This window comes from Tachypleus tridentatus, chromosome 9 (assembly GCF_004210375.1).
Source record: "Tachypleus tridentatus isolate NWPU-2018 chromosome 9, ASM421037v1, whole genome shotgun sequence".
Classification (NCBI taxonomy): domain Eukaryota; kingdom Metazoa; phylum Arthropoda; class Merostomata; order Xiphosura; family Limulidae; genus Tachypleus; species Tachypleus tridentatus.
This window is the reverse complement of record NC_134833.1, coordinates 127694619-127712459: the sequence shown is the minus strand read 5'-3', so window position 1 is coordinate 127712459 and position 17841 is coordinate 127694619. Positions and strand designations below refer to the sequence as shown.

Sequence of the window (17841 nt, the reverse complement as noted above, 5' to 3'; positions counted from 1 at the left end):
TGGAGAATATAGTTTTATTCTGCAAGCACAGATCAGGAGATCTAATATACGACATCAAATACAAACATTGCTATCAAGTGGTTCAAACAAGACGGGCCTCCAAAGATGGTTAGGCTTAATACATCTTGTTTGGTTTAAATATTTTGACTCAGGAGCGTAAATTACGGTTATCATGTGACTCCTGCAGGTAAAATACACTAAAACAGAACTATGTTTAAATACATAATATAACTGAGGATATTAATGCAGATGTATGCTACATGTTCTCGGTTAAAGTCAGTAGCAACATGCAAACTTTTCATATTAGAGTTCAGTGGTGACTGACTGGTCAATTGGACAGTTACCTCTCAGAAATCACTTTCATGTCACATTTGTGCTGAATAGAAACCCCCACCAATCTGGTTCATAGGGGGATAAGATGTTTTGATGTATCAATAAAACTGTTATACAGCAGTAAGGCAAAAATTCAGAAATATGCGTAAGTTACCCAAAATTTGTGGAGTAGAAAAAAAAAGTTGCTTATTATATGCAAATATGTAGCATTTTCTACATTCTCGTAGTTTGTGTTCACACTTCGTGACTAAATAACATATAGGTTTCTTCCCTCTTCGTTACACCTTTCTGCGTTTGGTATTCATCCAAGTTTGTGGTATTCTGTTATACAATTTATTCACCCAAAAGTTACACAAGGAACACTGACTTGAACTCGAGACTGCTGGCGACAATAAATAGTAGCAGGGAAGGATGGTTACTGCTTCGGAAAATAAATTCTTAAAACAAACAAATAATAAATAAAACTAGGTCAGAACTTCAAAATAAATATAATTCTCGAAGAAGAGCTTATCATGAAAAGGGCTAATGCCCTCTAAGTGCCGCCTGTACGTAATTAGTATCATTATAAGAATCGAAGAGATGAAAAAGAACTTAACAGTTCAATAAGACAGACTCTGAGATTCTTATCGAAACATTATTCAATAATTTGTTGTGAAATTTATACGTCTGCAGAGAAATTAGAAAGACAGTCTTTAGCGCGCGTGTGTGTTTATATATATACACGTTTCTTTGGGATTATTATTTACAGAAAACGCTATAGTAAAGAATGTCATAAAATATAATAAATTATCGAAAAGGTGTTACTTAATATAAAATAAATCCGTACTAAAGTGTTGTAATCAGCCCAGCTTCAACAGAGGAAAATAAAGACGAGTTATTTGGTGAAAAACATGTTATGACCAGTTGACGCCAACTCTACATATGTCGAACCTTACAAAGGTCATTTGTCTAGTAATCGTTCATCAGGATTACATTCTCCACATGTTATAATACTTAACGTTTATTTTCCAGGCGTAGTGTCTGATAATTACTACAGATTACGAATAATTAACATCTATCATAAATATATTAGGTCTTTTAGACATCACACGTCATAAATACTTAACAGGTCTCACAGTCATCACATGTTATAAATACATAACATCTATCATAAATGTATCAGGTCCTACAGGTATCACAGGCTGTTAATACTTAATATCTATCATAAATGTGTCAGGTCTTACAGGTATCACAGGCTATTAATACTTAATATCTATCATAAATGTATCAGGTCTTACAGGCATCACAGGCTATTAATACTTAATATCTATCATAAATGTATCAGGTCTTACAGGCATCACAGACTATTAATACTTAATATCTATCATAAATGTATCAGGTCTTACAGGCATCACAGGCTATTAATACTTAATATCTATCATAAATGTATCAGGTCCTACAGGCATCACAGACTATTAATACTTAATATCTATCATAAATGTATCAGGTCCTACAGGCATCACAGACTATTAATACTTAATATCTATCATAAATGTATCAGGTCTTACAAGCATCACAGGCTATTAATATTTAATATCTATCATAAATGTATCAGGTTTTACAGGCATCACAGGCTATTAATACTTAATATCCATCATAAATGTATCAGGTCTTACAGGCATCACAGGCTATTAATACTTAATATCTATCATAAAAGTATCAGGTCTTACAGGCATCACAGACTATTAACACTTAATATCTATCATAAATGCATCAGGTCTTACAGGCATCACAGGTTATGATCACTTCTATGGCTTGAATTAATCGGATTTCGAAACAAAATCTAAACCTACCGTTTTCATAACCACCAGAGGTTATGATCACTTAAAATCTATTCCAAATGTGTGATCTTATAACCACCATAATAATATGGTCACTTTAAATACATATAAAGCATATGAATGAGGTCTCATAACGTTCATACGTTATGATTCTTCAGGACTGCCCTATATTTGTCGAGACTCATAGATGCCTCAGGTTATAAAAAACTTATCTCCAGCTAACAATAGAAAGTTTGTGATAACACCTGATAAACCAAATATCAAGTTTAGAACCATACGATTCTGTGGTGTCTGGAATAGAGCGATTATAATTAGAGTAATATGGGTTTAGAACCCTAAACCCTATGAAGTAAACTTGATTTTAATATTCATGACTTGGGCTGAGAAAATACGTTTACTAAAGAAACTTTCATTACATTTACGCATGAGTGACAATAATATAGTATATCCATGAATTTGTCATCATTAAAGCAACAAAAATAATTTTTGCAATTATGGTACAAATACATCAGAGTATTTAAAGACAAATCCTAGTAAGGTTTTGGTGAAAAAATGGTCAAACGGTAACAATTCGTGTGTTTATTTCTACAAATCAGTTTCAAGCCAAGCAATAGGATATAATGCGCTTCTACTTAACATTGACAGCATCAATAATTAGTTGACATTCGTGATAATGTGCCTTTAGAGAACGGCACGTGTCTTATTTTGGTGATAAAACGGTTCTGAAGTGGCTCTACCTTCAACAACTTTTAACGTCTTCTACTCTATTTTACTTGGAAAAATGCCAAGTTTTGGCTTTTCGTGAGGTGTTTGTTCCATTTGGACAACGAACGACTTCATTGTTCCTTCCTGTTTTCAACACACGTGAAGGAGAAAAAAAAAACTTCAAGTGGTGTCACATGCAATACTGACTGTCCAGAGAACCTTTTAATGAAATCTGACTTTGTTTGTTTCCCATGAAAGGCAAGCATTTGCAGGAATTATTATTGTGTCCGATACTATTCAAGATAGATATTTGATGTGCTTAAAACGGGCATGAATTTTCCAGATCATGGAATGTATGTCCAGCGTTCTTATACGTCAACTTAATTAGATATAATTTTTCTTGTATAACAAATTAATATCATTGTTATTACTTGGGAAACTGGCAAACACACTTCATTACTTCACTGTACGTTGCCGTAACTTCGCAAAATAAAAAGTTAATAAACTAAAATCATAAGTCATATATTGCTTCTACTTAAGTTTAAAAATGGAGAAAAAGGTTCTGTTTAATTATCTCTGAATATAATTAACAAATAGTGTTTATGAAATGAAAGTGTCATGCAAGATTAACAGCCATTCCATAAACAGTCTTTTAAAAAAGTTTGTTAATAGATGCGCCACCTGTTGGATAAAACCTGTAGAAAAGTGTGACTTCTAGAAGTAAGAACAATAGTTATCTTTACAAAAGGTTACAAGAAGAATTTGTATATTTTAATTGGGTGGCGTATCGCTGACGATGCAAACTTAGCACTACGGATAACATATGCAGTTCCCATATATTTGGTTCACGGCAACTTTCTGACCATTCCATTTGTTTGTTTGTTTTTTGAGTTTCGCACAAATCTACTCGAGGGCTATCTGTGCTAGCCGTCAATGGTAAAGAAGCTTGAAAACACTTCCCAAAGCCGAAGTTGCACCAACAGAAGATTATGGTCACTGTATGGCGCTTTGCAGCTGGTATTATCCATTACAGCTCACTCATCCTGCGCCACAATATCACTGCGAAGGTATACTGTCAAGAATTGGAAGTAATGCATAGAAAGTTGTATGAAGAAATGCCAGCATTAGTCAGTTGAAAAGGACCAATCTTGCTTCATGGTAATGCTCGGCTACACGTTACTCAACTGATGCTCCAGAAGCTCAACTAATTGAGCTATAAAACATTGCCTCATCCTCTTTACTCCCCAGGCTTTTTCAAACATTTGGACAACTTTTTACAGGACAAATGATTCAACAACAGACCAGTAGCAGAGAATGGCTTTAAAGAATTACTGAGTTCTAAGGCTTCAGAGTTTTATTGTTATGACATAAATAATCTTGTTTCCCCTTGACAAAAGTGTGTAGATTCACCAGGTTCCTGTTGTGATTAATAAAAATGCTCTTGATTTTTTGTATTTCTTATTAAAATTAAAATTTAAAATCCGCCACTATTTTTCGAACAACTTAAAATTATATCTGGAAGTTTTATGTCGCTGTTATCTCCGAGAAAGATCAGTTGTACAGAGCATTTCGAAAAATAAGTTTTCAATAATTTCCAGAAAAAAAATTCGTTTAACGTGTAGAACATTCAGGTTTGGTTTGGTTTAAATTTCGCGCAAAGCTACACAAGGGCTATCTGCGCTAGCCGTCCCTAATTTAGCAGTGTAAGACTAGAGGGAAGACAGCTAGTCATCACCACCCACAGCCAGTTCTTAGACTATTCTTTTACCAACGAATAGTGGATTGATCATCACATTATAACGTCCCTACGGCTGAAAGAGCGAGCACGTTTGGTGCGACGAGGATTCGAACCCGCGACCCTCAGATTATGAGTTAAACGCCTTCACCCCCTGGCCATGCCGGGCCAATATGGCATTGGAAACCGATGTACACGCAGAGTGGAGCATGTTTTAAGATGTATAGTCTATGATTAATCTTACCCTTTCAAAAAGATGTTTTTACAGTAAAAATTGTCATATCAGACAGAAATACGTCATCATGTATACGATTGACGATGGAGTAACTGTTTCCAAGGAGACACTGTTCTTATAAAATATCATTAATCTTCACCAACCAACAAACATCAGTTCAACACCAAAAACCAAAGTATAAGTGCAATCTAACACACACAGGGAGATGACAACTGTTGGTGAACGATTAACTAAAGTAATAAGAGTAACACTGCCAATGTAAAACGAAAACTAAAGAGGATATTTTTAAATTTGTTCACGTTAGTTACAGAGAGCTGTGGTCAATATAATCAAGTTTATTTGTATTTGTATGTCCAGCTAACTACTCCCAATAGCAAGAGCAACCTTGGCAGAAGGACGACGGGTGGCCAGAGTGTATACAGTGCAGTTCCACCACCTAGAAAGTCACCCAGGCATGATATAAGCTAAGCATAGGTTTCTCAGGGTCGCTGGACCCAAATCTAACATTGGAGTTTGTGTTTCTGACCTCCATTAGAATCCTAGAGAAGCCATGTTTGAAACTGTGTATATGCCACCATCCAACAAGTATTTTTTTTCTACAGTAGTTATATTCAACGTTCAACATAAGGCGGACTTTATTGATCCCAGTTAAGGCAACTGGTTCACGATTATAAGTAAGCAGGATATCAATATTTAAGATGTATAATATAAACTATATATACACCCTTGTGCAAATTAATTGAAACAAATGGTCATCTTACAATATTTTCAGCATCACGGCCGGTGTAAGGTCGCTGGACCCACTTATTTCCTTTAATAGTCATTTTTTCACACAGACGGCGTCATTAGCTGTGTTTTGCAGTACGGTCGACCTATTTTTGGGATATATGACGAAATTTTGAGGAATATTACATCATCTGAAATTGCGTTAGAAGGGCAAGAAGACCAGTCAAAAAACAACTTCTTACCAACTCAATAAGGAAAAAACGGTATCAATGGGGTCTGAAATATAAGAACTGGACGCAAGAACAATGGAAGAAGGTGTTATTCAGTGACGAGACTCATTTCTTCGTACAGGGTCAAAGAAGTTTGCATGTTCGCAGATTTCCAGGTGAGGAACTTCGAGAATCTCACATCAATAAGTTCGTAAAAGATCCCTTGAAGAAAATGTTTTGGGGCTTTTTCAGCTACTATGGCGTCGGAGGCTTACGTATCGTAGAAGGTATGATGCGAGGACCACAGTACATCAAAGTTTTGCAAAGAAGAGTCGTACCAAAATTAAAAAAGAGATTTCCAGATGGATCTGGCATTTTTCAGCAAGATCTAGCTCCGTGCCACACATCGAAACTTGTGAAGAATTTTATGACTACAACGCGAATAAAGGTGCTGGACTGGTCTGGAAACTCTCCGAACTTAAATCCTATTGAAAATCTTTGGGCGATTTGTAAAGAAAGACTTCGGGGAAAAGACTGTACTACGAAAGATAAGCTAATTGAGGTGTGGTACAGCGATCCAAAAATTAGTAAAGATTGCAGTCAACTCGTGGACTCGATGCCAAAGCGGATTAATGATCTTCTGAAAAATAAAGGTGGTCATATCATGTATTAATTTATGAGTAATCTTTGGATTCTCAGAAATAAAACGCAAAAAAATGAAAATAAATTGTAATTTTCCGTCTTGTTTCAATTAATTTGCACAAGGGTGTAAATTACAGTCAGTTTAGGTTGCTGTTCTACATCTGGATCGTTAGTGTAACGCAATGCAGGCTTTTTATTATTTAACTAATTACCACGACTATGATTACACAACCAGATACTTTCCAAACTTGGTTTAGTTGGGTTGATAACCTTCTTTATTATGTAACAGAAGTTAGCAGGTGTCCTTTAAGTTTCTAAGAAACACGTCTCAGCACAATTCATACATGAAGAAGCTGTCGTACAATGTCACTGTCCTCGCCAGATGTCTTAGTCTGTATTTGTTGAATCACTTAATACTGAAATAAGTATTTCTAAGTGTATTAAACTGAAGGATTAGTTGGACATACAAAGGAGCCTCTAGGTAACACGCACTATTTAAACAATACATAAAATTCGTTCAGCCTTATTACGATTTATCGACTGAAGAAATCCTGGCGATTTGACAAGGACCACCGTTCCATGCGGAAAAAAAACGGGTAACGCGTCTATAACAGTCTGGCATTTGGAAACCACGAGATGTCTTGGAGATGCATAATATTTTAAAGCGTTCTTTTAAATCATGCATTTTAAATCAAAACGGTAGCATAGTTTTTCTGACTGATGAGTATTAGGTTTATAAAAGTACACTTGAGAGTTTTTTTCATTTCTTTTGCGTAAAATTTCAAGATAGTAAGGAGTAAGTTTTAAATTAAAAAAATTACAGTTATATGGGACATATGTGGAAAATTTTAACTCATTTATAATACCATATCATATTACAACACCATTTCGATACAAAACTACAACCACGCGTACAACACATAAAAATGTTTAACTCGTTTATAATATCACATCATATTACAACATCGCTCTTATATAAAACTAGAGCCACACATAACAGATGTAACATCAATTAGAAAGGCACAATAAGACCCACATATGAATATATCGACCTTTATCTAACATGTCAACTCTTATAATATATTAAACATAATTAATTATGATATAGTTATATGAATTCTATACACACTTGAAAGTGAGCATATTAAAAAGTTGAATCAAGTTTTCATAACAGTTACTGAGCTATTACAACTTTCTACAAAACGTCTTCCAGTGATAAAAATAATAAGTCGGAATTCATAGGGAGAGAGAGAAAAGGAAAAAACAAAACAAAACACAACTACAATATGGACAAAAAGACAAAGTGACTATGAATAACATTGACTATTCGCGTCTCTGGCTTAAATTTCGTTTACCGAGTGTTTCGTTTTCGACAAGCGTGAGTTATCAAAGTACACAAGTTTTGTTTCGTTTTGTTGCCATACATTTGCTATATTACCTGTTAAACATGGTCCATTAAATCGACTAGGTAATGCTAAAAAAAAACAAACGTATTACGATATTTACCTCGACCACTGGAGCAAATAAGAACAACAAAATTACATTTTTACTTTCCTTCACCTTAAAATTATCCAAAAAAATAATCAGGGAAAAATAATAACTTCTTTTAGGATTCTTAGAAAACTGATGAGTATTCCTTATATATAAATACATATCTATAAATAAATATTTATTTGTTTGTTTGTTTTATGAATCTCGCGCAAAGCTACTCGAGAGCTATCTGCGCTAGCCGTCCCTAATTTAATAATGTAAGACTAGAGGGAAGGCAGCTAGTGATCACCACCCACCGCCAACTCTTTGGGTACTCTTTTACCAACGAATAATGGGATTGATCGTCACATTATAACGCCCCGATGGCTGAAAAGGCGAGCATGTTTGGTGCGACAGGGATGCGAACCCGTGACCTCAGATTACGAGTCGCACGCCTTAACCCACCTGGTCATGCCGGAACAAATATTTATTTATAATACAAAAAAAAACAACTTAGTCTTCCGCTGGTATAGCGGCTAGTCTTCGGAATTACGACCCTAAAATCAAGAGTTCAATTTCCCTCGCTGGACTCAGCAGATACACGGATGTGGCTTTGTTCTAAGAAAACATACACACACGCACAAAAGACTTAACCAAAACGCTGCACAACGAAAAATCATCATGATCTTTAGTGTGGATTTAACTGACGACTATGTTGTATCTATGCTTTGCACACCGCGGGTATCAAAACCCGATTTTAGCCTTATAAGCTCTCAAACTCATTGCTGAGCCATAAATGCATAAAAATGAAGACCAGTTCAACATCCTACTATAAATACAGCTTTAAGCAAACATCAGAACACTACCAATACAGATTTAAGAGAACAGCAGAATACCATCAATAAAGCTCTAAGCGAACAGCAGAATACCATCAATACAGCTTCAAGCGAACAACAGAATACCATCACTACAGCTCTAAGCGAACATCAGAATACTACCAATACAGATTTAAGCGACAGCAGAATACTACAAATACAGATTTAAGCGAACAATAGAATACTATCAATACAGCTTTAAGCGAATAGCAGAACACTTTAAATACGGATTTAAGAGAAAACAGAATACCATCAATATAGCTTTAAGCGAATATCAGAATACTGTCAATACAGCTTTAAGCGAACAGCAGAATACCATCAATACAGCTTTAAGCGAACACCAGAATACTATCAATACAGCTTTAAGTGAACAGCAGAATACTATCAATACGGTTTTAAGCGAACAACAGAATACTATCAATACCGCTTTAAGCGAACACCAGAATACCATCAATACAGCTTTAAGCGAACACCAGAATACTATCAATACAGCTTTAAGTGAACAGCAGAATACTATTAATACGGTTTTAAGCGAGAGCAGAATACCATCAATACAGCTTTAACCGAACATCAGAATACCATCAATACAGCTTTAAGCGAATAGCAGAATACTACCAAAACGAGTTTAAGCAGAGATTGAACGTACATTTTAGTGGCTATAAATACAGAATCGGGAACAAAACAACTATAAATACTTCAAATGTCAGGGAACGAAATGAACGAACGGAAGTAGTTTAGGAAAAGACAGACAAAACTGGGTGAATAACTGACATATTCTTAAGGAATTGTGATCGAATAAATGAAGGTAAGGAATTATCAAGAATACTTTTAGCGCAAATATTAGAAACAACTACCTCAAGTCTGGTTTCACATAACAAGTCAGCGCTGACAAGGACGACGAGTTTTGATGTAGAAACAAGACTGTAATTACTACTGTGCAAAGCTCGCACATTGTCATTAAAATATTGTCCTTAGTTGTCTTCATCTTATATAAACGGCAAGGTCGATTACAAATTTATATAATTGCCTGTTTGTTTTGTTGTTGTTTTTTTCAGCTCAACGAGATGAGTGTGTACCATATATTATACACAACTATGAACTAACCCAGAATATGCTCAGAAGTGTTTTTATCAGCTGTATAGCCCTCTCCCACAGTAGGTGTTTAAATAAAAGTAACACATCACCAATTACTATGTAGAACCATATCTAAAAACTAGAACGACCGCACTTAAAGAGAAAAACAGAGTTTCTCATAGTCTTTATTATGTACAGGTAGAAACATTCTAGCTAATCAAAATACATCAAGTCTTACCATCACACCCCAGGGTTTTTTATTTTCGCGTTTATTAAGTATAGAACAGACACAAAGAGGATCACCGAATCGCAGCATATTAACATCACACTTCTGAATTATTCTTTCTCAATTTTAATAAATAAAGGCAAAATATTTGCCAAATAAAAATGTATTAACATTGCATCTCAGGTGGTTAAGCCTTTCGACTCGTAATCTGAGAGTCGCAGGTTCGAATCTCCGTCACACCAAACATGCTGCCCTTTAAGCCGTAGGGGCGTTATAATGTAACGATCAATTCCACTATTTGTTGGTAAAAGAGTAGCCCAAGAGTTGGCAGTGGGTGTTGATGACTCGCTGCCTTCTATCTAGTCTTACACTGCAAAATTATGGATGGCTAGAGCAGATAGCCGTCGTGTAGCTTTGGGAGAAATTCAAAAACAAACAAACACTCACATCTTTGTTATGCCGACAGACGGAAGAGGGCAAATTGTATATTTTCCATTCACAGCTTTATTGAAAAAAACTGCATAAAATTATATTAAATATGTTAAAACTTGCACCTCTTGGCTAATCACTCCCAATTTTACCAAGCGAAAACAGAAAGAGATGTGCCAAAAGAGACTGACTGTGTTAAAATAAGCTGCTGGGATCGTTTACTCGACTTTATCACATGCTAGGGACTCGTCATAAACCAAGATGGTGCACTTGCACGTGCACCTCTTAATGCTTGATTCCAGTTTTATTAAATATAAATAGAGATAAGCCAAACTTGTCGAACTAAGATAAAATTGACCTCTCCCAATTTTACTAAACAAAGCAAAAATAAACGTAAACTTTTCTTCCTCTCCTTGGTTTGCTCACTTTCCATATTTACGATAAAATAAATAAAAAATTAGGTGTTTCTAGGTTTGTTTGTTTTTTTTTTAAGAGCAGATCTACACGATTATCGAAGCCCTGTTTTTAGTGTCGTAAGCCTGCAGACTTACCGCTGAACCACTGGGGTACTAGGTATGTCAGATTAACTCAGAACTTATGCTTCTGAGCCATACATTCAAAATTAGCATAAAATACAGCAAAAAAAGAAAAAACGACAGTGTATTTATTTAATGCATTCAATTAGAATGTGAAAATACCAAGGCAGAATATTTTACGAAATCACTGTGATAAAAAGACCGAAGTTGGCTAAAGGAACACTGCAACGTATCATCATAGTAGGTTTCACTTCTATAGTATAAAGAACAGGCATTACAGAACAGGTTTCTTTTGTTTGTTTTGAATTTCGCGCAAAGTTACTCGAGTACTATCTGCGCTAGCCGTCCCTAATTTAGAAGTGTAAAGCTAGACGGAAGGCAGTTAGTTATCACCACCCACTGCTAACTCTTGGGCTACTCTTTTACCAACGAACAGTGGTATTGACCGTCACATTATAACGTCCCACGGCTGAAAGGGTGAATATGCTTGGGGTAATGGGGATTCGAACCCGTGACCCTCGGATTACGCGCCGAGTGCCTTAACCACTTTGCCATGCTGGGGGATTCGAGTGATGTGATATTTCCTTAATGTTTTACAGAAAGTGGAAAATGAAATGAAGTATTTGGGATGACATAATGTAATAAAATTACATTTAACTGTAAAAAAAAAATCCACGCTAAAAAGAAGTAAGTTTCCAATTCAATAATTTTACGCGTATTTTTGATTGGATCTTATTTTTTCTGGTATTGCTTGTTTCGCTATTACACAGAAATATTTACCTTACATAATTTTCTCATTAGCCAGTGTCCGTCATTTGTTAACAGCATTGCGACAATAGACTCTAGTGACACCTAGCAGCATGTTACCGAACTTCTAGATTATACCACTTCAGCGCCTGACTACATATCATATACTTCAATATCAGTAAAGATAATAAATTATATTTTAACCTAGCTGTTCCTAAAATATTACAAATATACTCAAACTTAATGTCATATCATTTCTACATATTCTGTAACCGATACCATTACTTTCACTACTTATAAATATATATGTTTATATATATATACAGGCTAATAACCTTTGTGATACTTATTTCAATGATTTTTGTTTTTGTTTATAATCAAAAAATAAAACCGACTTTAGTGGAAACAGGAAGCAAAGTAAGTATTTTGTCTTTTTTCCTTTTCTTAAAAAGAGTAAAAAAAACCAACAAACAAGTGCCTTAGAGGCGTTTCAAATATTCACTTAACAGACTGGTATTTAGGCAAGAAGTGTGCGTACTGCTGTTCAGTAAACACATGTAACAATGTTGCAGATAAAATTTAGTTCTGGTACAAGACCTCAAAGTCCGTTATTCTCGAAGACAAGCTCTGCGTCTCTAATTTATAATGTGAAAAACAGTTTTTACGTCATCAATTCCACTTCTCAGAATATTTATTCTAACAGAACTACTGAATAAGTAACACGCCTCTAGTAACAGTATCTGACGTGGAAACAAACTCACCTGACTCTAGTCTACCGGGGTATATCAAATACCAATCAGGTTTCTTTTCTTTTAACCTGCAGCTGAATGTATGTTTGTGACCATGTGGTAACCATGTCTGCTAATCCTACAGCATAACTTACAACGTAGGACTATATACATGTTTGGTATAGCTTCAGTTTTGTTTCTATTTGCAAATAAAAGAACTCGTTATAAAGTTTGTGTCCAATAAGCTTCAAAATCACACGTGTTATTCCACACACCTCATCTTTTTCCGTAGTATGTATAATTGTAGCCATAACTATAGTAAAGATAGGACAGATAAACAACACAGAGGACTCTAACATCTGAGAATTAGACAAATAACTAAATAATCCAAAACACACTCACATATGAACGCTATACAGTTACTAAAGGAGATTGTGATCAAATCCGCGATTTTAAAGCTAATAACGTCTCACTCATCTTTAACTCTACATGTATACATATAATGTTAATTATTATACTGTTTATAAACGTTACTTTAAGAGTTCAATTGGTATTAGAAAGAAACAACAACAAAAAAGGACTGGGCAACATCAGTGTATGTCCAAGTTGTTATTCAAGTAATATCTCATTAAAATACTTTTAATAAATTGAATTTTTTGACAACAATTTGAAGTCAGTGTGATCAAGACGAACAAAATCTCAGCTTTTAAACTTTGTATACAAAAGCTTTTTTTTTTTTTTACAGATGTAAATAAGACGGTTGTTACATAAAAAGTCAGTTTATAATATATTTAATAGCCCTACCAATGAAAAAAATTCGGGTAGAATATTATTCCATTTGAATACTTTAATTTTTCGAAATAGTATATAATAGAAATAATATATAATAGAAACTACTACTGGAAAACATAGGACATGACATTTTTCTGTTAAAACCAGTTCAAACGCTTAAATCTGTAGATTTGGCGTTTAGTAAATGACGAAACAATTGATGTTTATATTTCCCGTTTACTTTACAGTAACGGTAGTTTTCTGTTTGTTTTTCAGAAATACTCTAATAAAAGGTCAAAGTATTGAAAAAGAATCAATTCTAAACAGAAATGTTCTTATAGTTCGAGTGGTGAAACATATTAAAATGGTTTTATAACATCATAATCCTTTCCAGACAAAACTGAAACCTTCAGTGTTTCGTTCTCAATGACACACAACTCTGACACAGGATTTTGGTCACTGACCTCTACAACCCTGGTTTACATCTCTCCACATATGCTCGTGAGCGTGTAGTGTTAGTTAAAATTAAGCTTGTAAGTAATAAAATAAAAAGTAAGATCTTGTGATTTATTTTAAGTGTCAACAGTGAATAGGAACTCTTTCTCAACATTACTCTCCCAGTTACCTCGTCAACAACCCCTGACTCAACCCTAATGAGGTATAGCACAAAAACGCGAAGCTCTCGCCCTCTTTTTTTATTTTTAATGGGGTTATTGTTGAGGCGAAATCGTAATTTACTCTGTACTTGCTCAACCCCACACTAAACTATTAATGACGGTCAAGTTACACTGTCACCTACAACCGAACGTCTTCCCGTTTAACACCTCACCTAAGAACTATTACATACAATCCGACACCTAGCTATAAATGGCTGTAAAACTCAGTGCCAATCTCAACCAAATTTCTATCCGATCAACACCCGACCGACAATTATAAATAACTGTAAACTTACGTTCTCATCTCTGACCAGACTTGTACTCATTTAATCACTACATTAAATTATTAATTGTAAACTTACGCTCTCAACCAAGGCTTTTATGTTAAAAAACAACAACCTAGTTTTGGGATTTTTTTTATTATAGGAGATACCGTAATCATCTGTTAAACTGTGTACATGTAAACATAGATAATCTTTCGTTAAGAAATAAGTACGTACCCGGACAAGACATATCAGGTCATCCTCCCAAGCTCTCAGGGAGTGCGGCAAGTGGATAAAAGGCAAACTAACCACGGTAAAGAGCGGGAAATAAAGGTTGTCCTGGCTCGCTCACTAACGTTTCTTCTACTGGTATAAACAACAAGTAAACTGTTAATATCGTATTGTTCCTTCTTCCATTACAGTACAAAAAACCAAAATTAACCAAACTGCATAAATTGTCATCTACGATCGTCCTTCTGTGTTCTATACACTTTCAAACGTTCAAGTAGCTATTTATTTAACTGGAATTTGTCAGGAGAATATTCTTGATTTCAATCCGTGGTAGCTGCGAAAGTTTCTGAGAATACGCGATAAAAGAACGCTGAGTTACCTCTAACTTTTTTGTGTTCTGAGTTTATAGTTCTATATATTTTATAGTTTATATATTTTAAAGAGGCTTGATGCAAACAAGCTTTCTGTGAGACTACAAATGCTATACCAAATATTACAACACAAAAGCTCGAATTAAATAGAAAATATTCACAGTTACATATTTATATTGCAAAGCACGTGTTGAACGTAAGTTAATAAGCATTCCCAGATTACAGACAGTTCGAAAACTGGATTTACTGATTGTTCTTCGATTAGCTTTGAAATAAGGCACAGTCTATGTAAATTATAGTATACGTAACTATATATACACGTGCTCACACAAAGTCAGATATCGGTTTCAGTTTCTTTACACGTCCGCGCACCCGATCTGTCCAAGAAAGCAGAAATTCTTAACCGTCCTACTTTTCGGAGTTTGTGAAGTTTAAACTGTAAGGGGAACAACTTGTATATCACCGCCTGCGGCTTTCAGCTGGGTAAAACCGTTATATGGGCGGAGCACCTTTCCTCCACTGTAGAGGCTGAATTAGTTACCATAGGAACTAGATCAGCCAATCAATTTAATAGGTGAACCGAATGCGTACGCAGTATAGATTTCCATGTGTACAACTGCATCTTACAATGGAAGGAAAACCGGAACTACTCGAAAATATTCGTCTTGTATTTGATGACATGATTTTCGCGCTCCAAGTCAACTTGGAAGAACACAAACGTGACCATGACAACACTACTTATTCACAGCATGAATTACGAAGTGACAACTTGGCTGTTGAATTATGAAACTCGTCCAAGTGAAACCACGCGACAAGTGATAAAAGACCAGGTAGCCGACTTCAGTGTAAGCAATAACGTTGTTCACGCAAAAGTTGTAAACAAGCTTTTAAACAGCATACGCAAACACAACGCTACGTTATGCAGTATATTACAAACATTTACACAGTGGGAATGTCTTTATAAAAGTCTCTTAAACTCAGAATTCTTCTAATTCCACGAACATTTTGAGTAGATGAATAGAAATAAATAGACAAACCGATTTCATTATGCATAACAAAATACTGTGTCCTAGAAGTACCATTTCCAAATCACTTTTATCATAAATAATTACCCAACTCTTGAAAGGTATAAAAATGGGATAAAAATTATATAAACCACAAAGAAACAATTGAATTACATGTGACTTATCTATATTAAACTAAAACATATTTAGGTTAACTAAACAATGAATATGATTATTTATATTTGAGGCCCCCAGTGGCTCAGCGGTATGTCTGCGGACTTACAACGCTAAAAACCGGGTTTCAATACCCGTGGTGGGTAGAGCACAGATAGCCCATTATGTAGTTTTGTGCTTAATTCAAAACAACAACGACAAAATTTATATTTGAAATAGAAAATATCATAAACTTTATAAACCTAGAGTTTTGTTGTTTAATCTACAAGGCTACCAGAATTATATAACAACCCTAACCACATATAAGTAACTGCTTTTCAGCTATAGCCTAAACACAAAAGACTAGCAGAATATAAGTTCATAATACGTAGTCTTTAGACAAGTCGATTTACAGAAATACCAAACATCTGATGAACGAACAGACACACACAAAAATGTTTACGAACGTAGCAATTACCTATTATTGATGTTAATAAAACATTACTACAATAAGTGAACACAATATATAAACAGAAACACGTTCATAATGCACTTTGGACTATGCCCCAAACCAAAGTTCAGACACTAATAACGTATTTCAATAGCAATATAATACCAAACACACAGACATTACGTATTTGAACATATTACATAAAACACGACGTCTTGATGGTAATAAAAATATAAAACTCTTAGGGCCTTGACCGAAGAATAGATTGTTTTAAGATAATTTATGATTTAAGAAAGATTGTTGTGATGAATTAAATTATTATATCCTTTATGTTTAGCAGATAGTAAAATTGAACGAAAAACTGATCCAATCAAATGTTATTTTAATAAAAAAAAAAAAAAATATTCGATGTATGTTCATGTTCGCCAGTTTAATTTTAAAATTTTGAATTTTGACTGATGTTTCGAATGGCATCATAAGTTTAAAAAGTTTGTATGAGTTTGTATTTCTATTCTTTAATTTTAATGTATAAATATTCAACTATATTGGTATACATGGAATACACTATAATAGGCATAAGGGTAAAAAATATTACGCAAACTTTTGTTACGTTTCGATAGGCAAATAATGGAAACGTGTATGATATAGAAAATTTTCGTTAGATTGGCTTTAATTAATATAATCAAAAACGCATCTACCAAACACCAACATCTCTAGCTGTGTGTATGTGTTTGTTGGGTAGTAAAGGATGACTTAGCCGTAGTCATTATTCTGACACATTATTGTTGTTTCTCTGTGTAAACTTGCTATGAAATCCTTTAAACATATCACTGTCAAAGAATAAAGAATGCTTTCTAACACTCAGTGTGTTGACAAAACTTTTTAATAGTAACGTATTTCTTGACCAACAATGTTTCTTAAAGTAAAATTACATTTTGGTGTTTTTTTTTTGTCTAATCTGAAACTTGCTGATTAATATTCGACATCTTAAACAATCAGTACAAATACAAGCACTCAAGAAAAAAGTATATGAGAGTAAAACAAACAAACAAAAAGCGTCCTTACAACAACATAAAACATGAATACATTTTGATCCATATAAATGAAAAACAACTACTATTTTCACACCGCCCCTGTTAAAAACGTTAATACATTAACTATAAACACCTATTACTCTATAAGTCATGTCACGGGTGCCTATTGTACAAGGTGCTACCAACGTTTGTAATACTATGTTCTTTGGACAACATGTATGAACGTATGTACATATTAGATTGAGGAATAATTCGTGAGCGTTTTTAAATAATTTCATTCAAGCATTACATGCAAGACTATACAATACTTCAATGCATGAACACATTACACCCAAAACATTTATTATGATACTTTATTTCATGTAATACCTAGGTATATAGTATGCATTGTTTTAAACGAAATTGCAAGAAATTAAA

The 17841-nt window shown here is 34.4% G+C and overlaps 1 protein-coding gene across 1 annotated transcript in view; it reads right to left on the bottom strand.

Moving 5' to 3' along the window:
- LOC143226329 (myelin regulatory factor-like) overlaps nt 1–15184 on the bottom strand; it is a 96260-nt gene extending 81076 nt beyond the window's left edge. The window contains exon 1 of the mRNA XM_076457147.1: nt 14418–15184. Within this exon, the coding sequence (XP_076313262.1) occupies nt 14418–14430 (13 nt within the window). The 5' untranslated portion in view covers nt 14431–15184. The remainder of the gene's footprint in view (nt 1–14417) is intronic.
- Nucleotides 15185–17841: the final 2657 nt, after the last annotated feature.